The 27,787-nt window shown below is 40.0% G+C and overlaps 1 protein-coding gene across 2 annotated transcripts in view; it reads right to left on the bottom strand.

Annotated features, from left to right (window-relative positions):
* tonsl (tonsoku-like, DNA repair protein) overlaps nucleotides 1-25,473 on the bottom strand; it is a 32,318-nt gene extending 6,845 nt beyond the window's left edge. For both annotated transcript variants that reach the window (XM_034159493.1, XM_034159494.1), the window contains exons 1-18: nucleotides 25,193-25,473; nucleotides 24,985-25,080; nucleotides 22,224-22,366; nucleotides 21,907-22,090; nucleotides 17,970-18,099; nucleotides 17,665-17,836; nucleotides 15,717-15,831; nucleotides 12,957-13,108; nucleotides 12,670-12,822; nucleotides 12,084-12,209; nucleotides 11,675-11,873; nucleotides 11,522-11,577; nucleotides 11,299-11,388; nucleotides 10,386-10,458; nucleotides 10,134-10,297; nucleotides 9,925-10,048; nucleotides 2,643-2,884; nucleotides 1,637-2,102 (exon numbers count right to left, since the gene is read on the bottom strand). In XM_034159493.1, coding sequence (XP_034015384.1) covers nucleotides 1,637-2,102; nucleotides 2,643-2,884; nucleotides 9,925-10,048; nucleotides 10,134-10,297; nucleotides 10,386-10,458; nucleotides 11,299-11,388; nucleotides 11,522-11,577; nucleotides 11,675-11,873; nucleotides 12,084-12,209; nucleotides 12,670-12,822; nucleotides 12,957-13,108; nucleotides 15,717-15,831; nucleotides 17,665-17,836; nucleotides 17,970-18,099; nucleotides 21,907-22,090; nucleotides 22,224-22,366; nucleotides 24,985-25,080; nucleotides 25,193-25,217 — 2,710 coding nt within the window. In that variant the 5' untranslated portion in view covers nucleotides 25,218-25,473. The remainder of the gene's footprint in view (nucleotides 1-1,636; nucleotides 2,103-2,642; nucleotides 2,885-9,924; nucleotides 10,049-10,133; nucleotides 10,298-10,385; nucleotides 10,459-11,298; nucleotides 11,389-11,521; nucleotides 11,578-11,674; nucleotides 11,874-12,083; nucleotides 12,210-12,669; nucleotides 12,823-12,956; nucleotides 13,109-15,716; nucleotides 15,832-17,664; nucleotides 17,837-17,969; nucleotides 18,100-21,906; nucleotides 22,091-22,223; nucleotides 22,367-24,984; nucleotides 25,081-25,192) is intronic.
* Nucleotides 25,474-27,787: the final 2,314 nt, after the last annotated feature.

Here is a 27,787-nt window from a genome sequence, read left to right as displayed (position 1 = left end):
TTCACACCCTCACGCACACCTATGGCTATTTTAAAGTTTCCAATTCACCTAACTTGCATGTCTTTGGATGTTGGAGGAAGCCAGAGCACCTGGAGAGAACCCACGCAAACATGGGGAGAACATGCAAACTCCACACAGAAAGGCCCCAGGTGTGAATCAAACCCACAAGCTCCTTGCTGTGAGGCAACAGTGCTAACGACTCATCCACCATGCTACCAAAGTATCAATGACACCATGTTTCATGTAGACTCACTCTGCCAACATTTAAACCTGACTATGAGTAAGACCTTCAGCACAACTTTGGTGCAGGACCACCTGAGGAACACTGTGTGGAAACATAGTCCAAATCAGACTCCAATTTGTAGAAGTGATATTTGTGAAACTCATGAAGTGGCCATAGAATCCGAGCTTTGACCTTCAATAGGACCTTCCACATAATGTTGATGCAGGATCCACCTGAGGAACAATGTGTGTAAGATTGGCCCAAAACTGATAGTAACTGAATAGTGCAGCAGATAAGAGAATTATTTAGAGTGGAATCCTGCAAATGGTGATAAATGCAACAAATTCGGCACAAATACTCCTTAGACATTCCTCTTTTGAAAAAACTGATTGGCCACTTGAATTTTCAATCGGCAGTCAGGTAGGGGTCAATTGAAGAATTACACAGGGGTCAAAATTAAAAGATGCTCAATCATATTGACAACTATATCACATTATTTGCCTGATCATAAAGATTCCAATAAGGTATAGTTTGGACAATCTGTGACTGAATGTTATAGAGTTATGGCGTAAAAACAGCAAGAAAGGTGACAAAGGTCAGTTTAAAAGTTGCTCCAATTTTGGTATAAAGTGATGGAAATTATTAGTTGAGTTAACAGGGTTTTAAAAAGGAATAGTTTGGACCATGTATCATGCTTGGTAATCATGTTACAGGGTAACATGTCACATGTCATAGAATCCAATGGACGTTGACCTTGTTTGGAGACCAAAACATTCAACACAGTTAAAACTATTCCATTTATTCATCCTTTTATTTCAACCAATAATTTGCATCACATTTTTACCAAAATTGGAGCAACTTTAACTTCTGACCCCTGTACAAACTGAAAAAGACCTTTGTCACCATTCTTGCTCTTTTTACCCCATAACTCCAGAACATTCAGTCACAGATAATCCAACTATATATTTTTTGGAATCTTTATGATCAGAAAAAAATAATTTGGAGTAGTTTTCAATTTGATTGGAACATTTTTAAATTTTGACCCCTGAGTAATTCTTCAATTGACCCATATCCGGCTGCCTGTTGAAAATTCAAGTGGCCAGTCGGTTTTTTCAAGAGGAAAGTCTAAGAAGTATTTGCGCTGAATTTGTTGCTTTTATCACCATTTTCAGGATTGTTTCAGTTACGTCCTGCACTAGCAGGACAGGATTCTTTTTTTTGGAAAATTAATTAAATGGGCCATAGAACATGAACATTGTGTGCAGTTGTGATCCAAATCAAATAGTAACTGCAGGAAGAGAAGCAATTTTTTGAATTGTGGATGATAGCAGGGTGGACGGACACCAGCACCATGGCGTCGCGTGAGGAAATTTAGTTGAACATGTTGCAATAATCGTTCTTTTCAACACTCACTTCGGATATCTGGATGACAGTAATGTCTGGCTGCAAAAGACGAAGCAGCGGTCTCTGCTCTCATGTCAGTCTCCTCCTCTCGTAACCTCTTCTTCTTAGGTTGGATTTCCCCGAAGTCATCCTCCAACCAATCATCAGCCAGATACTCCTCAGGAACCAGTGCCGATGTGGTAGTGGATGACGCTGCAGGTGTGCTGGAAAACTGCGGTTGTGACGAACATTGAAAAAGAGTTTTCGCACTGCCCAAGCCACGAACAGCATTGTGGTACTCCTCCCGAGCAAAAACAGACGGCACACTAGGGTCTGCGACATTTTCCCAAACACAGTTATGGTTTGAGTTCCCTGCTTTGTTTTGGGGGGCTTCCTTTTGGCTTGAATCTGCTGGGAAACTGGGTCTCAGGCGGACGGGACGCAGAGGACTGACTGAACAGTCGGAGTCGCTTTCATCTGAGCTCGTGCTCTCAGTCTGAGAAACAGAAGGAGAAATAATAATCCATAGAGAAGATGGTTCACTTTTGATTATTTATTTCGAGCTTTACAAAATAAGCATTTCTTTCTCATTTACATTTACCCACATTTGGTTGAAAGGAACAGGAAATACATACGTACAAACATACATACATACACGCGCATTTAGCCCGAAAAGGGGTGGGAAGAAGACAAGCTTATTTAATCCCACCCCCAAACACCCATACATTATTACCACTACCAAGTGTGACCAATATTCCTTTTTTATTATTATGTAATTGGTGTCATATATTAGTGAATATCTATAATAATAATAAGAAGAAGAATTCCCACCATAGTAGTTAGTAATAATGACAATAATAATATTATTATTATCGTCAATCAATTTTTTTATTGATATAGTTTTTTTTATTGATATTGATTGATATTGATATTGATATGAACACTTTCAAAGCAACAAACACTTAAGTGGACCATTCCCAACTTCAAATTTTCCACGGAATCATCCCACAGCATTTATAAGATAAAACAACATTACCCCATAGAGAACGGCAGCGTCTGTTCCTCTGGCTCTGTGCCGCTGTGATGAGCCATTACACTTCCACCGTTTGGGGCTGGCAGACACTGCGTTTGCCTCAGAGGTCCTCCTGTTCCTGGGCCCATCGTGGTTGGAGGAACAACCCCCTCCAGAGGACATCAAAGGCTCTGAATTTTCTGCATCAAACAGCTGGCTGTCCTGCAGGGCATCAAATGGCTTGGCTGGCGCTGGAGCAGCAGGCACTGTGGTAAAAAGAGAAATAAGAGAGAGAGAGAGAAAAAAAACAGAGTTAACAAAGCCTGATATGAATAATAATGAAGCAGAGTTGGTGGCGAAGGTGGGTGGAAGGGTTCAATAGCCTGACTACCAGGCCAACAAGAGAATCCAAGGGCCAACACTGCACCTGGAGCCTCGACACATATGAAGACAGTCTTTGAGATCTAGTCACCATTACCAGGAAATATTCTAACGCACAACTGTTAAAGCAAACAACCATATACACTGATCCAATGTGCATCAACATGGTTACTGTTCAGGGAGATCCAAATCTAGCAGATCCACCACAGAACCAGAATGACACAGTGGCTCTTCACAAACCTGTTGAGCTGCTTTGGAATAAAATGACTTATTTGGGCTCACACTAACAAGGGTGGCAATGACAACAACTTGAACATCTCTCTGTGATCTTGAAATAGACCTCAAGGACACTGTAATTGACTGCTCGTAGCACGGGCCGGGGCGGAGGATTAGCAGCAATCTTCCATTCCAGCTTATTAATTAATCCAAAACCCAGACAGAGCTTTAATTCATTTGAAAGCTTGTCTCTTAGTCTTGTCCATCCAAATTGGAAGTCCCAAAAACCAGTTTTATTTGTTATTATCTATCGTCCACCTGGTCGTTACTGTGAGTTTCTCTGTGAATTTTCAGACCTTTTGTCTGACTTAGTGCTTAGCTCAGATAAGATAATTATAGTGGGCGATTTTAACATCCACACAGATGCTGAGAATGACAGCCTCAACACTGCATTTAATCTATTATTAGACTCTATTGGCTTTGCTCAAAAAGTAAATGAGTCCACCCACCACTTTAATCATATCTTAGATCTTGTTCTGACTTATGGTATGGAAATAGAAGACTTAACAGTATTCCCTGAAAACTCCCTTCTGTCTGATCATTTCTTAATAACATTTACATTTACTCTGATGGACTACCCAGCAGTGGGGAATAAGTTTCATTACACTAGAAGTCTTTCAGAAAGCGCTGTAACTAGGTTTAAGGATATGATTCCTTCTTTATGTTCTCTAATGCCATATACCAACACAGTGCAGAGTAGCTACCTCAACTCTGTAAGGGAGATAGAGTATCTCGTCAATAGTCTTACATCCTCATTGAAGACAACTTTGGATGCTGTAGCTCCTCTGAAAAAGAGAGCTTTAAATCAGAAGTGTCTGACTCCGTGGTATAACTCACAAACTCATAGCTTAAAGCAGATAACCCGTAAGTTGGAGAGGAAATGGCGTCTCACTAATTTAGAAGATCTTCACTTAGCCTGGAAAAAGAGTCTGTTGCTCTATAAAAAAGCCCTCCGTAAAGCTAGGACATCTTTCTACTCATCACTAATTGAAGAAAATAAGAACAACCCCAGGTTTCTTTTCAGCACTGTAGCCAGGCTGACAAAGAGTCAGAGCTCTATTGAGCTGAGTATTCCATTAACTTTAACTAGTAATGACTTCATGACTTTCTTTGCTAACAAAATTTTAACTATTAGAGAAAAAATTACTCATAACCATCCCAAAGACGTATCGTTATCTTTGGCTGCTTTCAGTGATGCCGGTATTTGGTTAGACTCTAGAAACAGCATTAGTGAAGGTTACAAATGATCTTCTTATGGCCTCGGACAGTGGACTCATCTCTGTGCTTGTTCTGTTAGACCTCAGTGCTGCTTTTGATACTGTTGACCATAAAATTTTATTACAGAGATTAGAGCATGCCATAGGTATTAAAGGCACTGCGCTGCAGTGGTTTGAATCATATTTGTCTAATAGATTACAATTTGTTCATGTAAATGGGGAATCTTCTTCACAGACTAAAGTTAATTATGGAGTTCCACAAGGTTCTGTGCTAGGACCAATTTTATTCACTTTATACATGCTTCCCCTAGGCAGTATTATTAGACGGTATTGCTTAAATTTTCATTGTTACGCAGATGATACCCAGCTTTATCTATCCATGAAGCCAGAGGACACACACCAATTAGCTAAACTGCAGGATTGTCTTACAGACATAAAGACATGGATGACCTCTAATTTCCTGCTTTTAAACTCAGATAAAACTGAAGTTATTGTACTTGGCCCCACAAATCTTAGAAACATGGTGTCTAACCAGATCCTTACTCTGGATGGCATTACCCTGACCTCTAGTAATACTGTGAGAAATCTTGGAGTCATTTTTGATCAGGATATGTCATTCAAAGCGCATATTAAACAAATATGTAGGACTGCTTTTTTGCATTTACGCAATATCTCTAAAATCAGAAAGGTCTTGTCTCAGAGTGATGCTGAAAAACTAATTCATGCATTTATTTCCTCTAGGCTGGACTATTGTAATTCATTATTATCAGGTTGTCCTAAAAGTTCCCTAAAAAGCCTTCAGTTAATTCAAAATGCTGCAGCTAGAGTACTGACGGGGACTAGAAGGAGAGAGCATATCTCACCCATATTGGCCTCTCTTCATTGGCTTCCTGTTAATTCTAGAATAGAATTTAAAATTCTTCTTCTTACTTATAAGGTTTTGAATAATCAGGTCCCATCTTATCTTAGGGACCTCGTAGTACCATATCACCCCAATAGAGCGCTTCGCTCTCAGACTGCAGGCTTACTTGTAGTTCCTAGGGTTTGTAAGAGTAGAATGGGAGGCAGAGCCTTCAGCTTTCAGGCTCCTCTCCTGTGGAACCAGCTCCCAATTCAGATCAGGGAGACAGACACCCTCTCTACTTTTAAGATTAGGCTTAAAACTTTCCTTTTTGCTAAAGCTTATAGTTAGGGCTGGATCAGGTGACCCTGAACCATCCCTTAGTTATGCTGCTATAGACGTAGACTGCTGGAGGGTTCCCATGATGCACTGTTTCTTTCTCTTTTTGCTCTGTATGCACCACTCTGCATTTAATCATTAGTGATCGATCTCTGCTCCCCTCCACAGCATGTCTTTTTCCTGGTTCTCTCCCTCAGCCCCAACCAGTCCCAGCAGAAGACTGCCCCTCCCTGAGCCTGGTTCTGCTGGAGGTTTCTTCCTGTTAAAAGGGAGTTTTTCCTTCCCACTGTAGCCAAGTGCTTGCTCACAGGGGGTCGTTTTGACCGTTGGGGTTTTACATAATTATTGTATGGCCTTGCCTTACAATATAAAGCGCCTTGGGGCAACTGTTTGTTGTGATTTGGCGCTATATAAAAAAAATTGATTGAATTGATTGACTGGTGTCCTGGGATCACCCAAATACACCCTTCTGCTAAATTTATGAATGAGATTGGTCAACTAGTTCTTGAGATATCGCGCCAACAAGGGTGGCAAAGACAATATCTTGAATATCTCGCTGTGATCTTGAAATAGACCTCAAGGACACTGTAACTGACTGGTGTTGGGGGATCACCCAAGTACACCCTTCTGCTAAATTTATGAATGAGATTGGTCAACTAGTTCTTGAGATATCGCGCCAACAAGGGTGGCAAAGACAATATCTTGAATATCTTGCTGTAGTACAACCTTATGCTAAATATTAATGAAATTGGCCAACTGGTTCTTGAGATATCACACTAACAAGCAAAAATAGACGGACGGACAGACAGACAAACATGCTGATCGTAATATCCCCCCCCCCGCTCCCCATATTTCATACCGGGGGGCATAAAAATGAAATAGCTGTGACACTTGGTCTGTTAATGTCTCCAGCAGGGACCTGGTGCTGGGCTTATGTACTGGGTTTGCATACTGAATAAAAAGCTTCTACAAAATGCTTTTATTTAATGAACGTTTTGACTAAGTCTTTTTTGAGGACAACATAGTTGGAAAAAACTGTGCTTTGATCATTTATGTCCTGTGCGATAGCGTTAGCTCATGTGTCTATGTACAAAGTAACTCAGAATTACATGAGGAGAACATGACACAAATATTCCTTGGGTACTGTCAAATGTCTCCAGGTGATTAAAATCCTGTTCTTTCACAGATATGCATCCTGGAAGTTGATGGTTTGATACATTCTTACCTTCTAAAAACTTAGAGAGCCCAGGAAGATATCTATTATGAACCTGGATAACCAGTCACAGTGATGCTGTTTGGTTTAAACAATGGTAGCATCCTAAAGATGTTCAAGAATTGCTTTTCTTCCCCCTCATTTCAAACTTTGACATACTTTTGTAAACTCTCTGAGAAGCCCGAAACATTGTCATACATACTGTGGCATCACAGGGAGGTTTTCTGGAAGTACCAAGTTTGCACTGAAGTACAATTAGCCCATAGTTGTTTTTGTATGTCACATGGTACAAAGCTGGCAGAGTACAGTAGTGTTCAGAATAATAGTAGTGCTATGTGACTAAAAAGATTAATCCAGGTTTTGAGTATATTTCTTATTGTTACATGGGAAACAAGGTACCAGTAGATTCAGTAGATTCTCACAAATCCAACAAGACCAAGCATTCATGATATGCACACTCTTAAGGCTATGAAATTGGGCTATTAGTAAAAAAAAATAGAAAAGGGGGTGTTCACAATAATAGTAGTGTGGCATTCAGTCAGTGAGTTTGTCAATTTTGTGGAACAAACAGGTGTGAATCAGATGTCCCCTTTTAAGGATGAAGCCAGCACCTGTTGAACATGCTTTTCTCTTTGAAAGCCTGAGGAAAATGGGATGTTCAAGACATTGTTCAGAAGAACAGTGTAGTTTGATTAAAAAGTTGATTGGAGAGGGGAAAACTTATACGCAGGTGCAAAAAATTATAGGCTGTTCATCTACAATGATCTCCAATGCTTTAAAATGGACAAAGAAAAACAGACGCATGGAAGAAAACGGAAAACAACCATCAAAATGGATAGAAGAATAACCAGAATGGCAAAGGCTCACCCATTGATCAGCTCCAGGATGATCAAAGACAGTCTGGAGTTACCTGTAAGTGCTGTGACAGTTAGAAGACGCCTGTGTGAAGCTAATTTATTTGCAAGAATCCCCCGCAAAGTCCCTCTGTTAAATAAAAGACATGTGCAGAAGAGGTTACAATTTGCCAAAGAACACATCAACTGGCCTAAAGAGAAATGGAGGAACATTTTGTGGACTGATGAGAGTAAAATTGTTCTTTTTGGGTCCAAGGGCCGCAGTTTGTGAGACGACCCCCAAACTCTGAATTCAAGCCACAGTTCACAGTGAAGACTGAAGAATGGTGGTGCAAGCATCATGTTTCTCCTACTATGGTGTTGGGCCTATATATCGCATACCAGGTATCATGGATCAGTTTGGATATGTCAAAATACTTGAAGAGGTCATGTTGCCTTATGCTGAAGAGGACATGCCCTTGAAATGGGTGTTTCAACAAGACAATGACCCCAAGCACACTAGTAAACCAGCAAAATCTTGGTTCCAAACCAACAAAATGAATGCCTTGCAGATGTGAAGAAATCATGAGTTATACAACTAAATACTAGTTTAGTGATTCACAGGATTGATAAAAAAGCAGTTTGAACATAATAGCTTTGAGTTTGTAGCATCAACAGCAGATGCTACTATTAGTACTGAATCTACTGGTACTGTTTCCCATGTAACAATAAGAAATATACTCAAAACCTGGATTAATCTTTTTAGTCACATAGCACTACTATTATTCTGAACACTACTGTACCTCAAATGGTGTGCTTGATTACTTTTGTAGGCAACTGTGAATATCACATGTCTGTTTGTGATTGTTACTAACCATTATCTTCAGGGATGTGCACCCTTGGAAGAGATAATCAGGCTTAGTTTTTGGAGCAGATCAAAGGTCAAGGTAATGAAAAATACAGTCTGAAAAACAGGAACCAATAGGGCTAGAGAGACAATGTAAAGCTCAATCAATAAATCATTTATATCAAATGCTGGTAAGAAGAACACAAAAAGGACTGCATTTCTATAGCACTTTCCATTTAGCAGATGCTCAAAACGATTTACAATAATGCCACCTACTTCCCCAGTCATGGCCCAATTTACAGATAGGTGGACTGAGATTAAATATTTTTAGATTAGATAGAACTTTATTGATCCTTTGGGAAGACTCCCTCAGGGAAATTGAGGTTCCAGCAGCACTGTATGCAGCACACAGTGTAAGAAGCACACAGAGCATCAAAAGTGAAAGTAAAAAAAAACAGTTTACAAATATAAATATAAATACACAAATATATATTCCAGACATACTGATCGCTTCTGGTTTACTGGTTACTACTCTTCCTCTCATTCCCGTCCTGTCTTCCTGTTACTCCTCCTCCCCGAGTGAGGAGTTGTACAGTCTGATGGCCTGAGGGACAAAGGAGTTTGTCCTTTGTTTGTCCAAGGACACAGACAGGTAGACTGTAATTTCTCCCAGTTCTTTATGTAATTTACTGCCCCTTACAAAGAACCAAATCAATATATTCCTCATTTTGAATTTATTGAAGGTCACGTTGAACATCAGGCCTGGGTCTTCACCGACAGAGTCCACCTTGTGAAAGACCACGAACGTGGCTTACACAATACTTTTATACAATGTGGGCGTTACAGTGGGTGTGGTTGTCTGTATGTTACTGGCTGTCACAGATAGGGGGAGCCCTCCCTGTATCTTTAACTTGCACATGTGTGATGGAAGTGAAACTTAACTCGTGTTTAAACTTGAAACCAGATTTCAGAAACTTCCAATCAGATAACAAAGGTAAATACTTGATCACTAACATAAAATAAGGAATTAGCACAGATATTATCTAACATAGACCGAGCGGGATTTAAACCTAGGTCTACATGTTGGCAGACCAGCTCCGTATCCACTCAGCTACCTGCTCTACATTCTTGATGTTATTTTATGATAAAATATTGCAAAATAATACACAATGCCTTTGTGCTGCCACTCTTCTATACTCCTGGAAATCTCTGTAGAGATAATGGTCAAATCTTTGAGAAAAATCTGCATAGTTGACATTATAATGTCATAATCCAGCTCCCAAACATTTGGAAATATAAGCCCGACAATTCTGCAATATTTCGCATCACAACACATCATGTTTAATTTAAAGGCCTTACCTCCTCCTGCCAGTGCCTTCCTCAGAAGTTTCTCTGTAGCTGTGCATTCCTGCTTAGTGTCCTCATCCAGCTCTCTGCTATACATCCTCCGCCACATGCGCAAGGTGTCCATGGCGGTTTCACCCTGAGATAGCAGCGAAACTCCAAGATAACTTACACACATGCTCTAGAAGTGTAAATGTTGGAAAACTGTCCCCGTAAGTACTCACCTTCGAGTTACGCAAGGTGACAGACGCCCCGCGTTCCACCAAGAGTTGAGCCACTTTGAAGTTGCCGCAAGTGAGCGCATCATGGAGAGGAGTGACTCCTTCACATAAGGAGCCACCAGCATCATTGATGTTTGCGCCACGCTCCAGCAAGAAGGCTACAATGTCTGTAAGGAGAAGCAGGAAACAGGTGAATCTTAAAGAAAATTGATTATGGTTTTCGTAAACTTGTCTTAAAGGCAAGCAAATAGTTACCATAGTGTCCGTAGTTGCAGGCTTCATGGAGGGGTGTCCAGCCACAGTAGTCCCTGGGATTCACCGGGTGACCCTAATAACCAGTACAGGCGGGAAAATAGTTCATTATGAAAGAAGCTATGTTGTGTGATGTTACAGTAAGAGCAAATTCACACCTACAGTTCACATCTTTGGACCCAGCTCGGTTTGCTTTCACGCGATACGTCTAACCAAAATATGCAAATCAATCAATCAATCAATTTTTTTTTATATAGCGCCAAATCACAACAAACAGTTGCCCCAAGGCGCTTTATATTGTAAGGCAAGGCCATACAATAATTATGTAAAACCCCAACGGTCAAAACGACCCCCTGTGAGCAAGCACTTGGCTACAGTGGGAAGGAATGAAATCCACAAGTGAGCGCTGTCCAAAGTGCCGTGTTTATTATTGTGGTGTACGTCACAGCTGCAATTTCAAGAAGCTGCTAAAATGAGGTGCTAACATCACAGCCATGTTGCTGAAGGCAGAGCAGGAGTGGGAGCTTTTCATCTCCGTGGGTCCATGTGATCAATGAGTATGTGATATCTTGACTAAGATTTTTTTTTGTGTGTGTGTATCAAAGTAAAATTTAGTACATAAGGCCACATACTCAGACTTCAGAAAACTTCGACACTGACCGTTTCAATTGTGATAGTGGCCACCAGCAGGCAGAATCTCTGAAACATTGATGTGTGATGTCTCCAAAAAGATGTGTGCATCAAGGAGAAACTTGGTAAACAAGATCACATCACGAAGACCTCAGGAGTTGACGTTTGGTTCGGAAACACAGTACTGTTGTTTTTTATTATTTTAGATTTAAAAACACACGTTTCTACTCAACATCAACCAACTCATTTTGCAGCATCTTTTGGGAACTTGTGCTGCACTTCTCACCTGTTCCACCAGATACTGGACCTGCTTCAGGTTCCCATCTATACATGCTCTGTGGAGTGACGTCTCACCCTTCTCATTTTTCCTGTTCCACTAAATCAGAAAGTTTACACAAAGACACATAAAGTAAGTGCGGTTGACAGTAACACAGTGAAGACATAACACAGCATTTCAGAGCTAAAGTTCAGCTCCAGGAACTGGTACAACACTGTAATTTAACTCTTACCCTTCCCACTTTCCTCCTCCCTGACACGATTTTGTCATAACCCTCCAGGTCATCATCTGGAAGCAAGAAGAAGAGTTGCATGTAAAAAGTAGTACTGATGGCAAAAAGCCATACGGTCAGCTCCTACAGGACAAACCAAATATTACAGCCGACCTGAGTCTGAGAGGGTGATGTCGCTGTCCTCCATAGGTTCACTGTTGTCCATCTCTTCCCTCTCATCCTCTTCGTCGTCACTCCCATCCACACTCCAGCCTTCTGACACACACAGCTCCAGTAGTTTCGCCTCAGTGTCATCAGCATTCAGTGAGCCGGTCCGCCTCTGAGCCACCAGACAAAGTCTCAGCACACGCTTCTAGAAAAGAAAACATGATCCTTTATATAACATTTACACAGTTTTAGAAAAAAAGGGAACTTGTTTTTTTAACAAGAAGTCCCCAAAGAAATCATAATGTTTCTCTGACATAAAATAATAAATATGTATGGTGAGCCCTGTGGGCTTCCTGCTACTGTAAACAGATCAGCTGTTTAAATCCACATCATTCAGGAGGTGAAGACGCCTCACCTGCAGCGTCGCACTTCCAGATCTCTGAGCGCAGCTCAGGGCCATGCTGTAGCTGCCGTCGATGTCCTCAGAGGCACAGCAGCTGTCCTCCTGGGCCGCCGCGATGTTCAGCCACGTGGTACACTCCTGGTGCACAGACACACAAACTACAGCTTACATATTATGTGTTAGAACTCATCGTTTAGTGTAGTATTATTGTTATCCTTACAAAAAATAAGGACAATTCTTATCCCACAAGTGCAGGACATGATTGCATCTTGTCCCCATTTCTCAGAGTACCTACTCTACATACACCCTATATTGGGGTAAACCTTTGCCTTTGGTGAGTGGCTTTAACTTTTAACTGATTTTTCTTCCAAAATAACTTACTTTAAATGACTTGTCCTTGTCTGATCATCAAATATTTCACCAAGTTTGGTCCAAATTCGATTGAAACTCTTACAGGTTTTGTTAACATTCAGATAGACAGCGAATGGATAGTCAGGATAGACAGAATGGATAGTCAGGACTGGAAATCTTACCCCGTGCACGTGATTGTTGCAATCAAAGTGTGTGTGGGCTGAACATGCAGGCGCCCTGTGCATACCTCGGTAAGGTTGCCCTGTCGGAAGGCCAGCTCCTGTCTGTAGTGCTCCACCGTTTTGTTGTACTGTTTCAGGTCTTTGAAGGTTTCAGCCAGGGACACGTGGATGACAGCCAGTTCTCTGGCAGGCTTCCCCAAAGCCTCTGCACCAGCCAGCTGGAACGACACGTTTTAAAGTTTATAGGCACGGTGTTATACAACGGGGCTGTTAAAGTAAAAGTGGTAAAGAGGTCAATGGCAGGTCATTACATGAGAGTTACAGAGCTCATTTAAAGACCTAAATGTCTCACCTGCGCCTGATATACATCCAAAGCTTTGCTGTAGCAGTCAACTTTACAGTAGAGGTCTCCGAGCTGCTCTGCCAGCCCCACGGCCTCATGGGACTTCAACCCTTTGATGAGATCATCCCCCAACTCTTCTTCTAATTTACAGCCCTTGTCCGCTATTAAGGGGGGGTACAGTGAAACATAAAATGATAATGAATAAATAATAAACAGTGTTAGCCTAAGCGGCCACCAGGTCTAGGCTTTGGAAATATCAGAAACTGGCAAATGTGTGTAACTTAAAAATCCCTCATGTTGAGAGACAGAGAGAAATCCTTTTTGGAGATCCGTTGGTAATCAATCAGAAATAACGCTTTATTTTTCCAATTGAGAATATTTCTGTGTGGTAAAGGTCTCACTGTCCTCATTCACCCCATGTGTTGATCAACCACCTCCCTCTCTTTTCCTCCTTGATTCAATTCATACAACATACTTTCTGCTGGGCTGACAGTGGAATGACAGTGCTGAATTTTAGAATGAAACCAATGTGAAACAATAGGAAAGTAAGTTTACTTCATTTCTCTGCAGACACGGTCCTTCTCACTGGCAGCCACACCTGCCCCTAATTTTCATCATCTATCCAGCATACATTAACCACACACCAGGTGGCAGTGTTCGGCAGATGGCAGGCATGTTTATGGAATATTTATTCTTGTTACATGTTCTTTTAATGTGGTGAGTTTGAAGATGATAGGCTTTATTGTGCTTGTGTTATTGTGAAAACAATCTGAAGAGGATGAGGTCAATCATTTATCCACCTATTCACTCAATGCATTTTTCCAAAACCAAAAAGAATGACAATTAAAAAAAAAAGTTTGGTTATTTTAAAAATTTAATATTTTAAATGAAATTGGAAACATTAAAACAAAGCCATGGAACTTAAATTATCAACCAAATTTGCGATTAAATGTTTTAGGTGGGCTCCAGACATTTTTTTGATTTTTAAAATGGGCCCTGGCTGTCTTAAATTTGGGAATGGCTGTTCTTGAGGTTTTGTATACTACAACCCCTGGAATTATGGAATCACCGGCCTCGGAGGATGTTCATTCAGTTGTTTAATTTTGTAGAAAAAAAGCAGATCACAGACATGACACAAAACTAAAGTCATTTCAAATGACAACTTTCTGGCTTTAAGAAACACTATAAGAAATCAAGAAAAGATTGTGGCAGTCAGTAACGGTTACTTTTTTAGACCAAGCAGAGGAAAAAAATATGGACTCACTCAATTCTGAGGAAAAAATTATGGAATCACCCTGTAAATTTTCATCCCCCAAACTAACACCTGCATCAAATCAGATCTACTCGTTGACACTGACCCTATGCCATGACATTGACCACCAAAGGGTTAGGGTTAGGGTTAACATTAACCCTAACCCTAACCCACCAAAGATTTTCAATTGGATTAAGATCCGGACTATTTGCAGGCCATGACATTGACCCTATGTGTCTTTTTACAAGGAATGTTTTCGCAGTTTTTGCTCTATGGCAAGATGCATTATCATCTTGAAACATCCCCAAACATCCTTTCAATTGTCCAAAATATCAACGTAAACTTGTGCATTTATTGATGATGTAATGACAGCCATCTCCCCAGTGCCTTTACCTTACATGCAGCCCCATATCATCAATGACTGTGGAAATTTACATGTTCTCTTCAGGCAGTCATCATTATAAATCTCATTGGAACGGCACCAAACAAAAGTTCCAGCATCATCACCTTGCCCAATGCAGATTCGAGATTCATCACTGAATATGACTTTCATCCAGTCATCCACAGTCCACGAATGCTTTTCCTTAGCCCATTGTAACCTTGTTTTTTTCTGTTTAGGTGTTAATGATGGCTTTCGTTTAGCTTTTCTGTATGTAAATCCCATTTCCTTTAGGCGGTTTCTTACAGTTCGGTCACAGACGTTGACTCCAGTTTCCTCCCATTCGTTCCTCATTTGTTTTGTTGTGCATTTTTCGATTTTTGAGACATATTGTTTTAAGTTTTCTGTCTTGACGCTTTGATGTCTTCCTTGGTCTACCAGTATGTTTGCCTTTAACAACCTTCCCATGTTGTTTGTATTTGGTCCAGAGTTTAGACACAGCTGACTGTGAATAACCAACATCTTTTGCAACACTGCATGATGATTTACTCTCTTTTAAGAGTTTGATAATCCTCTCCTTTGTTTCAATTGACATCTCTCGTGTTGGAGCCATGATTCATGTCAGTCCACTTGGTGCAACAGCTCTCCAAGGTGTGATCACTCCTTTTTAGATGCAGACTAATGAGCAGATCTGATTTGATGCAGGTGTTAGTTTTAGGGTGATTCCATAATTTTTTCCTCAGAATTGAGTGATTCCATATTTTTTTCCTCTGCTTGGTCTAAAAAAGTAACCATTACTGACTGCCACAATCTTTTTTTCTTGATTTCTTATAGTGTTTCTTAAAGCCAGAAAGTTGCCATTTGAAATGACTTTAGTTTTGTGTCATGTCTGTGATCTGCTTTTTTTCTACAAAATTAAACAACTGAATGAACATCCTCCGAGGCCGGTGATTCCATAATTTTTGCCAGGGGTTGTAGTTGTATCTTTATGAAGCTGTCCCAAGAATCTAACCTTGACCTGGTTTACTGAAGCCAGTACTAAACCACTGCAAAATACCCGGACCTGATCCACACTGATCCAGGGTGAACAGTCATACATAAAAATAACAAGCAACCAATAGCAGAGTAGCTCCTTCACCATTTTGGAAAGCCTTCTTTGTTGCCTGTCTTTCCTGCGGGTGCTGGGAACCCAGTAAGAGAGCCTTCTTAAAAGATCGTCGAGCTGCCACAAAATCCCCCAGAGACAGCTTCACCTGCAGACAAATGTGACTGAATGAATTAATTTATTCAGCACACACAGACTCAAAAATAGCAAAAAAAAAAAAGCTCATAAAGAAAACAATTTAACAATGTACCCGTGCTCAAAAAGGGTGTAGGTAGAAACATTAACTTATAAATGCCCACCCCTTTAACCATAAAAATGTATACATATACATATATAAATACACATAAATGTCACAGAAACATGTATTACACAGGTGGATGAATGCACAATGCTTTCTGGACTATTACTCTGACAGCGCTCAATGTTTGGGACAAAGTAAATTTTGTTATTTTAGCTGCTGAACACATTAAATTGGATTCACGTGGAGTGATTGATTTGGTTGTTTGGACACATTTTTGTCCTAAAATATCAAGTTGCCTTTACAATATGCTTCAGGTCGCTGTCTTCCTACACTGTGAATGTTTCTTTGAAGCATTTGCTTAAATATAAGCAGATTACATCATCTGAAATACGGCACAACTCATCTTGCTGCTCATGTGAACCAGTCACACATCTCCACACCATAACACAACCTCCAACGTGACAGATGAACTACTATGTTTCTGATAATGCCCACTTCGGTTTGTTTACCTTTGTAGCATTCTTCTCCTGGTGCACGTTAATATTTGTGTCATGTGTCCATAAGACGCTGTTCCATAACTAAACAAGATTATTTAAATTTTTTTGTTCCTCTCTGTTTTCCTATTTGTGAGATTCACTTTTTAAAAAAAAAATCTCGTTGTAAACCCTCAAGGCTAAGCTCCAGCCTTTCAATGACTTCCTGGATTCGCTCATCAGAGGTGTACCTGTATAAGTGTTGAACTTCTAGATACACTCATCTCAGCAGTGACATTCGTGTCTTTGGGTCCTGAGGATCTGCGATCTAGAGATGCCTGGGAAGACCTCATGGAGTCATGAGATCGATAGACAGAAGTGTTTGGTGACGGTGATATCTTTGCAGGAGAACGCAGGTCTAAGTCTTTATAGGATCTTGGTGATTCCTGTCTTACTGCATGACTGTGAGACTTGAACACTAACCTTCTGATGTCTTTGGCAGCAGGTCTCTGGAATGACTTTTTTTCAAATGAGCAGTAATTTAAGGAGACTAAGATGAGTCGAATCACTTGAATGGTGAGGGAGTGTTAGCTCATAGCTAACACTTTAGCTATGTGGTGTGTTTCTCTGGGCAGGATCCTTCATGCAGGTATCCCAGTGTTAAGGCTGGAGAAGGTCAAGGAGACACTCATGATTCACCTGACTATGGCTGATCTATGGTTACTTTCAAGAGGTGGGGATGGACTGGTTGCTGACACCCAGGACCCAAGGCGGTTCCATGGAGTTGTGATGCAGCAATGTACAGACTTGACGTGATATGTGTATGTACAAATGGGCTATGTGTCTGAAATAAACCTATATTACACATTTAAAGCCATAAGTCGAGATTTTTATATCAAGAAGAAGGGTTAAGTTTCTATAGCACTTTTCCATCTATCAGATGCTCAAACTGCTTTATCACAATACCTCATATTTACTTTCCCAGCCAAGGTTGTTACCCATTTTTACAGTCGGTGGATTAAGACAATGCAGACTAAGAGTCTTATCCAAGGACACAGAAAGGTAGTATGAGTGGGATTCAAACACAGGTCTACATATTTGCAGACCACCTCCTTAGTCACTAAGCTATATGTCTGACTTATTGCTTTCTGTTGTTGTTCCTCAAATTTTGCCTACCACTGCATGTTCGGCAGCTAAAATAAGTTTTTCTTCAGCTCAAACATTATGGATACAGGAATACTGTGCTTAATGAAGAATGAATAAATACCTTGCCGATCCAGTAAAAGCACTCGCTCTCGCTGAACTTGTCTTTCATTTTTCTGGCGCATTCTTTGGCCTGTTCCAGGCAGCGCATTGCGTTAGAGTGCTGCCCATTACGGAAGCACATATCGCCCAAGTGGAAATTAGCACGGAAGAGGTCTTCTAGCAGCTGGCTCTTCCTTGACACGGTAAGAAAGCATGGAGGCAGCGTAAGTATCACGACTCTTAGTTTACTGTCTATTCTCACTGCGACTGTGGGTAAAACACAAAACTGTACTATCAAAACAAAGAGGTATGAATGAATGCTCTTACTCTGCAATAAATGTACTGCGTCTGATAAATTCGGTGGCACGCTTGGGGTCCCCCATATAACCATACGTCAAACCAAGATTTAGGGAGAGACGCGCCCTCATCTCGCCAATCTCTCGCTCCGACACTGTTCCTGAAGAACAGAGAAGAAGGTGCATATTAAAATAATATATGAGAAACAACTTAATAAGCCAACAAATAATCTAAAAACAAACTGTTCCCTGGTGCAAAAAGAGCAGGAAATCTCCCCGAAAACTAGGGGTGTGACAATACACTCAGGTTACGAGATGATTTTGTGTTCAAAAGAACGAGGCGAGACAATATTTTTTATCTGACCTTGATAACGTCCGTGGTTCAGTCCCACACAAAATCTCATGGACGGCCTTCAGCTATTTTGGAGTAACAAACCACATCACAGACTTGGTCAAGAGCTACTTTCAGGATCTCCAGTTCTGTGTAACATCTGAGAATGACACCACTGCCTGGCAGCATCTGGAGATCGGCATCATGACAGGCTGCACAATTTCCCCTCTAGCATTTGTCATGGCATTGGAGTTGATCGTACGGGCATCTCGGTGGGTAGTGGGGGGCGAGAGGACCAATAGTGGCCTGCGTTTTCCACCAATTAGAGCCTACATGGACAACATGACCATCATTACAACAACAAAACCATGTATTTGATGTTTGCTTCAGAAACTCCAGGAAAACAAAAATGGAGTTCAAGCCAGGCAAGTCACGCAGCATCTCTGTTGTTAAGGGCCAATTAACAGGCAGTTTTACATCAGCGATGAATAAATTCCAACAGTTCTGGAGAAGCCCATCAAGAGCCTCAGATGATGGCATAATGCAGACCTCAAAAGATACCCAGCAACTTGAGCAACTCTGGCAAGATATGGCTAATGGTCTTGAGCAAACACTGCACTACTGGGGAAACTGAAGCTTTAGTGTTACCAGTTTGGGCTGCTACACAGACATCTGTGGCCACTGACTATGTATGAGGTCTCGGTCAGCCATGCCAATCGAATGGAAAGCAGCTCAGACATCCCAAATGTCTCAGTGGCGTTGGACTTTACAGTGACGGAGCCCTGTCACTGCCAATTCCTGGTCTGGTTGAAGAGCTCAAGTGCACCAAGGTGAGGCTGGACATGTCGCTCACTGACTCCCAGGACCCTGTGGTGATAGGCACTGCTCTGACCCCAGCAACAGGGAAGAATTGGACTCCAACCACAGCTGTGCTACATGCCAATTCTGCCCTTTTCCATTGTGACATAGTAGACCATGTCCAACAAGGCAGATGAGGCTTTGGCTTTGTAGCTGTAACACCTCTTTGGCAACAAGGCATCTGCAACCGAATGTCAAATTATGGTGGTAGAGAAGGTGCACCGGCAGGAGGAAGCAGCCAGATGCTCAGCATAGCAATGAAAAGCAATCCCAAAACACCACAGAATATGCCCAAGGAGTGCTAAATAAAGGGAGAAAAGCAGGGGGCCCAGGATGGATCCCTGTGCAACCCAGAATTTCAAGTCACTAAGGTTAGAGGTAGTGTTATTGTACAAGACACAGTGAGAACGACTGAACAGGTATGACGTCAGCCATGCAGGGGCACTTCCAGTAATCGGAAAATGATTCTTCAGCCTATCGAGTAAAATATGATGATCCACGGTATCAAATGCAGCACTAAGATCTAACAGCACCAACACCATAGTGGTGTCCGAGTCCATTGCTCACAGAAGCTCATTCACTACTTCAGGAAGCACTGTCTCTGTGGAGTGATATTTTCTAAAAGCAGACTGTAATGGCTCAAAAAGATTCTTCTCAGTAGGGTGATCCACGAGCTGCCATGACACCACTTTTTCCAGAATTTTAAAGTAAAATGATAGATTTGATATTGGCCTACAACCCCTGGCAAAAATGATGGACTCACCGGCTTCGGAGGATGTTCATTCAGTTGTTTAATTTTGTAGAAAAAAAGCAGATCACAAACATGACACAAAACTAAAGTCATTTCAAATGCCAACTTTCTGGCTTTAAGAAACACTATAAGAAATCAGGAAAAAAAATTGTGGCAGTCAGTAACGGTTACTTTTTTAGACCAAGCAGAGGGAAAAAAAATATGGAATCACTCAATTCTGAGAAAAAAAATGATGGAATCATGAAAAACAAAAGAACGCTCCAACACATCACTAGTATTTTGTTGCACCACCTCTGGCTTTTATAACAGCTTGCAGTCGCTGAGGCATGGACTTAATGAGTGACAAACAGTACTCTTCATCAATCTGGCTCCAACTTTCTCTGATTGCTGTTGCCAGATCAGCTTTGCAGGTTGGAGCCTTGTCATGGACCATTTTCTTCAACTTCCACCAAAGATTTTCAATTGGATTAAGATCCGGACTATTTGCAGGCCATGACATTGACCCTATGTGTCTTTTTGCAAGGAATGTTTTCACAGTTTTTGCTCTATGGCAAGATGCATTATCATCTTGAAAAATGATTTCATCATCCCCAAACATCCTTTCAATTGATGGGATAAGAAAAGTGTCCAAAATATCAACGTAAACTTGTGCATTTATTGATGATGTAATGACAGCCATCTCCCCAGTGCCTTTACCTTACATGCAGCCCCATATCATCAATGACTGTGGAAATTTACATGTTCTCTTCAGGCAGTCATCATTATAAATCTCATTGGAACGGCACCAAACAAAAGTTCCAGCATCATCACCTTGCCCAATGCAGATTCGAGATTCATCACTGAATATGACTTTCATCCAGTCATCCACAGTCCACGAATGCTTTTCCATAGCCCATTGTAACCTTGTTTTTTTCTGTTTAGGTGTTAATGATGGCTTTCGTTTAGCTTTTCTGTATGTAAATCCCATTTCCTTTAGGCGGTTTCTTACAGTTCGGTCACAGACGTTGACTCCAGTTTCCTCCCATTCGTTCCTCATTTGTTTTGTTGTGCATTTTTGATTTTTGAGACATATTGCTTTAAGTTTTCTGTCTTGACGCTTTGATGTCTTCCTTGATCTACCAGTATGTTTGCCTTTAACAACCTTCCCATGTTTTTTGTATTTGGTCCAGAGTTTAGACACAGCTAACTGTGAACAACCAACATCTTTTGCAACATTGCGTGATGATTTACCCTCTTTTAAGAGTTTGATAATCCTCTCCTTTGTTTCAACTGACATCTCTCGTGTTGGAGCCATGATTCATGTCAGTCCACTTGGTGCAACAGCTCTCCAAGGTGTGATCACTCCTTTTTAGATGCAGACTAACGAGCAGATCTGATTTGATGCAGGTGTTAGTTTTGGGGATGAAAATTTACAGGGTGATTCCATAATTTTTTCCTCAGAACTGAGTGAGTCCATATTTTTTTCCCTCTGCTTGGTCTAAAAAAGTAACCGTTACTGACTGCCACAATTTTTTTTCCTGATTTCTTATAGTGTTTCTTAAAGCCAGAAAGTTGCCATTTGAAATGACTTTAGTTTTGTGTCATGTCTGTGATCTGCTTTTTTTCCTACAAAATTAAACAACTGAATGAACATCCTCCGAGGCCGGTGATTCCATAATTTTTGCCAGGGGTTGTATAATTTTTCAATACACCAGGGTCAAGATTAGTTTTCTTAAGTAATGGTTTAATCACTGCAGATTTGAAACATTTGGAAACAGATCCAGAGGTTAGTGAGAGAGTAACAATTTCTAGCACAGTCGGCCCAAGAATGGGCCACAGGTCCTTAAACAGTTTAGTTGGTATAGGATCAAATAAACAGGTTGTGACTTTTGTAGACGTCAAGAGTTTCGACACATTGTTGTGCTTTAATACTGTGAGATCTCGTGGCACCAGTTCTCATCACACCCCAACCAAGAATATACTAAGCTGTCGGGAAATAATTTGGCACTTTCCAAATATATGTCAACCCAGCGAAACTGCAGAACGCACCTTCCAGACGGTCATCCACGATGGCCAGACTCTTCCTGAAAGCCTCCTCGGCTTGCTCTAAAATGTTCCTTGATTTGTCCGATTCGTAACAATAGAGGAAGGTCCGGCCGATAGTGGCCAGCGCTCTCTGCTCCTCGATGTGATCTTTAACCAAGCGAGCCAGGTCCAGGTGACGTCGCTGATGCTGAAGGACACAAACACGCAAGGATGATTAAAGTCTGCTTTTGCAATGAAGGTGGCAAAGAATGCATAGTGTTGATTTCCAGAAGCTGCAGAATGTGGCTGGTGGAGCAACAGAGCATTTTGCCCAGACTCACTTTCAAAGCATCCTCGATGTTTCCCATCTCTGTCAAACACTCTCCAATCTTTCGATTGGCCACGGCTTGTCCAATCACATCGCTGATGGCTTCACAGAGAGCCAACTCCTGCTGGTGCTCTCTCAGCGCAGCTTCATAATCACCTGCAACACAGACTGATCAGACACCGGTGCACAGATGGTGGTGCTTCCTGTTTCTACAGGGGTGATGTACATATGTGACCAGTCACATATGTACATCAGATCAGTAACAAACTTCACTCACACTCAGGTATGCAAGTAGATGAATAGTGGCACTTTTTTTTGCCTCTATACACCACAATGGAATTGAAATTTCAGAAACAAGATGTGTTGCTTTAAGAATAAGATCAACTTTATTTATCCCAAAGGAAATTATTTGCCAGAGTTCTGAAACAGAAACCATAAACAGTGACAATTTTTTAAGACATTTGCACAAGATATTCAACAATATTGCACATACCGTAACTCTGAGTAACTGAATAACTCTGTTCAATTACATATTCATCATGTAGAAGGGGGAGGAGTTACACAGCCTGATTGCCACAGGTAGGAAAGACCTCCTGTGGAGTTCTGTGATGCACCTCGTGGTCTCAGTCTATGGTTGAAAGTACTCTGGAGGAGATCAGTGTGGCATGCAGAGGGTGGGAGGTGTTGTCCTAGATTCTGAGCAGTTTCCTCAACATCCTCCTATTTGACACGTCCACCACAGATTGTAGCTCAACCTCCAGGACAGTGCCAGCTTTCCTGATGAGCTTGTTGAGTCTGTTTATGTCACCTGCCTCAACAAGCTCATCAGGAAAGCTGGCTCTGTCCTTTAGTCCACCATCAAGCTGCATCATATTAAAGTTGCACTTTGCGGACAGACGCTGATGACCTCTTCAGATTTGTCTGGGTGTCTTGGTGGCTTCCTTCAGTAGTCTCCTTCTTGCAGAGTCGCTCAATTTTTGAGAACTGCCTACTCCAGACAGATTTAGCATCGAGTACTGTACTGTTTGCGTTTCTTAATGGCTGAAATGTTTGTGTATCCATCCTCTGACTTGTCTGAACAAAACTTACTATAAAATTTATGATCTGTGTTACACTAAAGGGTGCTATTACTTATACAACTCATCATTTTGGTTTTTATCACCCCACGTTAATAAAGCGGCGAGTAGGATGTTATGTTGTTTTCACTGGCCTGTGTGTCTTTGGACAAGAGCAAATTTCCTTCAAACTTGGTGGGTATAGTACTTGGATAGATCATTAAATTCTGGAGTACCGGTAGTTTGGTCAAAGCAAAATATTTGCGATTAACTGATATGAAAAGCTTCATAATGAATTCACACAGAAATCATAGTCAAAGGCACCATTACACATGCACACACACATGGTGTATGCATGCATCAGCCCTCTGATGCCTTTCATATTTTAATTTAACTTACATCATGTTGTCAAGATTAGTTTTCACTGAGTTTAAAGAGTATAATTTTTTTAAATTTTTCCATGCAGAAGTCAGATTTTTTTGTATGCCATTTCAACATTCACACGTGGAACTACAACACCACGCTCATAGAGTGCAAACTTCCGTCAAGACTCGTTTCCAATTCCACAAATTTTTACCTTGCAAGACATTTTCGAGAACCAAGTCTTGTTAGAAGTGGCTTTTCAGAAGCATCAACAGGGCTTTTTAATGTTAATATCAAATATATGATAAATCCGCAATATGGATCAGATCTGGATCAAACTTAGTCTATTCACTGAGAGTGCCAGTTTGCACCTCATTGTCACAAATGAGAGTGATTGAGGTACTTTTGATTTAGATATAATGGAAAATGTACACCATATGGGCTTTTCAATGTGAAATTCAAATGTCCACAAAATCCACAAACCGGATCAGATCCGGATCAAACTCTGTCAGGTGATAATGAGTGCCAGTCTGCATCTCACTTTCAAATATGAGTGTGATTGGGGCACGTTTGATTAAGATATAATGTAACATATACATTAAATGTGCTTTTCGATATTAAATTCAAATGCCCACAAAATCCACAACCCAGATCAAACTTTGACAGGTGACAGTGAGTGCCTGTTTGCACCTCACTTTCAAATATTAGAATGATTAGGGCATGTTTGATTAAGATATAATATAAAATATACATAAAATGGGTATTTCAATGTTAAATTCAAATGTCCATAAAATTGACAATCCAGATCAAACTTGGCCAGGAGATCATGAGTGCCAGTCTGCACCTCACCTTTAATTATGAGAGTGATTGGGGCACATTTGATTTAGATATAATGTAAAATATACATGAAATTAGGTTTTCAATGTTAAATTTAAAAGGACACAAAATCTTAATCTGGATCAAACTTTGTCAGTCGATAAAGGATACCGTCCTACATAAAGCTTTCAAATATGAAAGAAATTTGATCTTTTTTGACAGAGGTATGAATTTTTGATAATTTGTTCAATGTTAAAGATGGGGATTGTTCCTGAGTTAGACCTTTGACCTTGAAAACTGAATCACTTCTTGCCTATTAGGATATGAATCTTCAGTAAAAAAAAATAAATAAATAAAAATTCATAAATATATATGAAAAATTTTGGGTTCCAGGTTTTTCACAAACAAACAAACGGTGCGAAAACATAACCTCCTCCAAATTCGTATTTGGAAAATGTAACTTTTAACCTTAAACTGCGATTTCCTTTGTAAGTTTATGAGAGCGGATCTGTGCAAAGGATGGATCCCTCACAGCCTCACCGTGTCTGGACAGCAGAGCCCCGAGCTGGTTGCAGATGTTCGACTCTTCTCTGATGTTGTTGCTGTTTTGCGCTTTACTCTTTGCTTTCCGCAGTTCTGTGTATATTGGAACAAGAGGCAGACAGGTCGCGGGTGAAAATGGGAACAATCAACAGATGTCATTCATCTGTGAAGTTGCCAACTGAGTGCAGATGATCCAAAAACCTACGTTTTATCTCCCGTGTGAGACTCATCTCTCGACGGGGCTCTGGAAGCTAGCTAACCCAGAAACAAGGTAGCGCTTATTGCTAACTGCTAATTAGCAAAACACCACCTTTTCTTCATCGCCGACACGCGTCTGTGATATTCCATAAATACATCCGTGTCATTTGAAGCCGATCGCGATTGAATACAAATAAACAACAAACATATCAGTATGTAGATCTTTCAGTAAGCATATCTTTTAGCTTCCGTAAACTTTACATTAACCCGCCACACTCACTGCAACACGGGCTGTGTTTGACCTGAGTTTTGTATTCAGGCTATTCATATACCACCATTGTTCCATTTTTTAATTTTCTTTTATGTTTAGTCTGTCTGAGCTTCAGCTAGCTAAAAAAAAAACAAAAAACATTTTTTAATAATAAGTGATATTTACATTGTTTTTGAAATAGGCGTAGAAGCGTGGGCTGGTATCACTCGTCTGTACAACATTATGGTGCATTCCAGTTGCATCCGGAAGTTATAATTTCACAGTTACCCCAGAATATATGTACATAATATGGCAAATGATTGACTAAATCTTATTTCCATTATGTTCTTTGAAAAAGGGGTAAAATTAACTAGTGAGACTCCAGACAATCATGGCAAAGACAAATAGACTAAAAACCACAGGTAATTGGAAATTTGTTTGCTTGTATTATGTTTGTTGTCATTATTGCTGTGTTGCTTTCTCGGCCAGGTCTCTTGTAAAGACATATTAATCTCAAAGAAACCTTGCCAGGTTAAATAAAGGATATATAATAAAATTTAATCAGAAGGCAAGAAAAAGCTATATTCCTTACGCACCTAACTAAATTAAGATCACAGTAGAGATTAGTAAGTAAAGACTGATAATATATAAAATGTTTGGCTAATGTGTTGACGTTCCAATTATGTGTAATGATAGATGGCGGGATACCTGTCAGACTGTATTTAGGGCTTTTTTTTAAGTCGACACAAAACAACGACCGTTCATTGGCTGAAGCACAAACTTGACGTCACACCACATGCCAGCCCCGTGACAGCCTGACATCTAGTGGCTGCATCTTCAAACTGCGGCATCAGCGCTTCATAATACGTATTTAACTAAATAATTTTGAACTAAAATAAATTATTGTACCTCGTTAAATAATTAAATATAGTTATCCCCCCTTTCTGTAGCTAAACATGCTATTTGTGTATCAATAAATAAAATGGCTTTGTCAAATAATTTTATAGCAGTCAAAGATATACATTTGGATGTGCGTAAATAGAATTTTAACATGTTTAGAACAAAGTTGGACATAAAGCTGGAAAAAAAAACACACAAAAAATTATTATTTAAAAAACAACTATTTTGGAAACCAGTTCATATTTCCAGACATACTTTGAGTGTTTCCATCTTTTAAATTCTAAAAATTTGCTTTTATCAGGTTTATGTCAGCTACTTACTGAGTCTAAAGGATTCATATATTTATGTTATGTTATTTTTTTTCTTGACTTTTAACCCCTTGTCTGTATATATATATATATATATATATATATATATAAATCAGTCGAATATAGGTCACAGCTGACTCGTGCCATGAGAGAGATATATAGTTTATATTTTATTTTATTGTTCTTCATTTTCATGTAGGAATTTTCTTCGTACGTTTAATGGAAAATATACAATATGAATTCAAAACAAATGTGTTACTTGGAGATGCTAAAAAATTCAAACTTATTATTTTTGGGGGTTTTATTTTATTTATCATTGTTTATTTTCATAAAGGAATTGTATTCCACACTCATAAGTTTAATTAAAAAAAAATAAAATCAACAACAAAGAAGAATCTGCTTTAACCCTTGTGGTCATGTCAAATATGTTAAGGTGAAATAAATAAAATGATTTAGATACATATAGACAGATACAGAACAACATAAAATCAAATTTTAAAGTATAAAATTATATGTAGTTAGGAATACAAAATTAAATAACTGTCACATGCAATAGAAGTTAATGATTTTTAGACAGAGGAGACAGTTTGCTGTGTGAAAAGTTTATTTATATATTTATTTGAAAATTCAGAATTGACATACTTTAGGAGCTGTAAGGTTGTTGTACTTACTCATCGTAGAACCATAATAACTGTTATATTTATTTGCAAATTAATGTATTTAAAAAGTTGCAAATATGGAACGATGGCTGACACTGCTTAGACCAATTTTCAGACTGACGTCGATTCATGATCTTGTAATCCAACTGTTCAGTCAGCTGTGGAACAACAACAAAAAAACAAGGATAAGACTGCTGACAGTGATGTTAGTGCCGAGGCTTTTTCTCATTGGCTTTCTGGGATGTAACACACTTCTTGACTGACAAATACTGATGCTGCCTCCACTGCAGGGTTGAAGTAAATGAAAACACCCATCACCAACCAGTGATGAATTATCAGGCTGTCTGATGGGTGCAAATGCATGCTTCCTTTATTCTTCATTCCACGCAATAGCAAAATGGAATACATAACAAACTGCACAATGTTGAGCAGTACGTACAGTACATGGCAAGTATAACGGTTTTTTTTTCCTTATTTTTATGCCA

This window comes from Thalassophryne amazonica, chromosome 19 (genome assembly GCF_902500255.1).
Source record: "Thalassophryne amazonica chromosome 19, fThaAma1.1, whole genome shotgun sequence".
Lineage (NCBI taxonomy): Eukaryota > Metazoa > Chordata > Actinopteri > Batrachoidiformes > Batrachoididae > Thalassophryne > Thalassophryne amazonica.
Note: the sequence above shows the minus strand (reverse complement) of the source record. Positions and strands in the feature narration are given on the sequence as shown.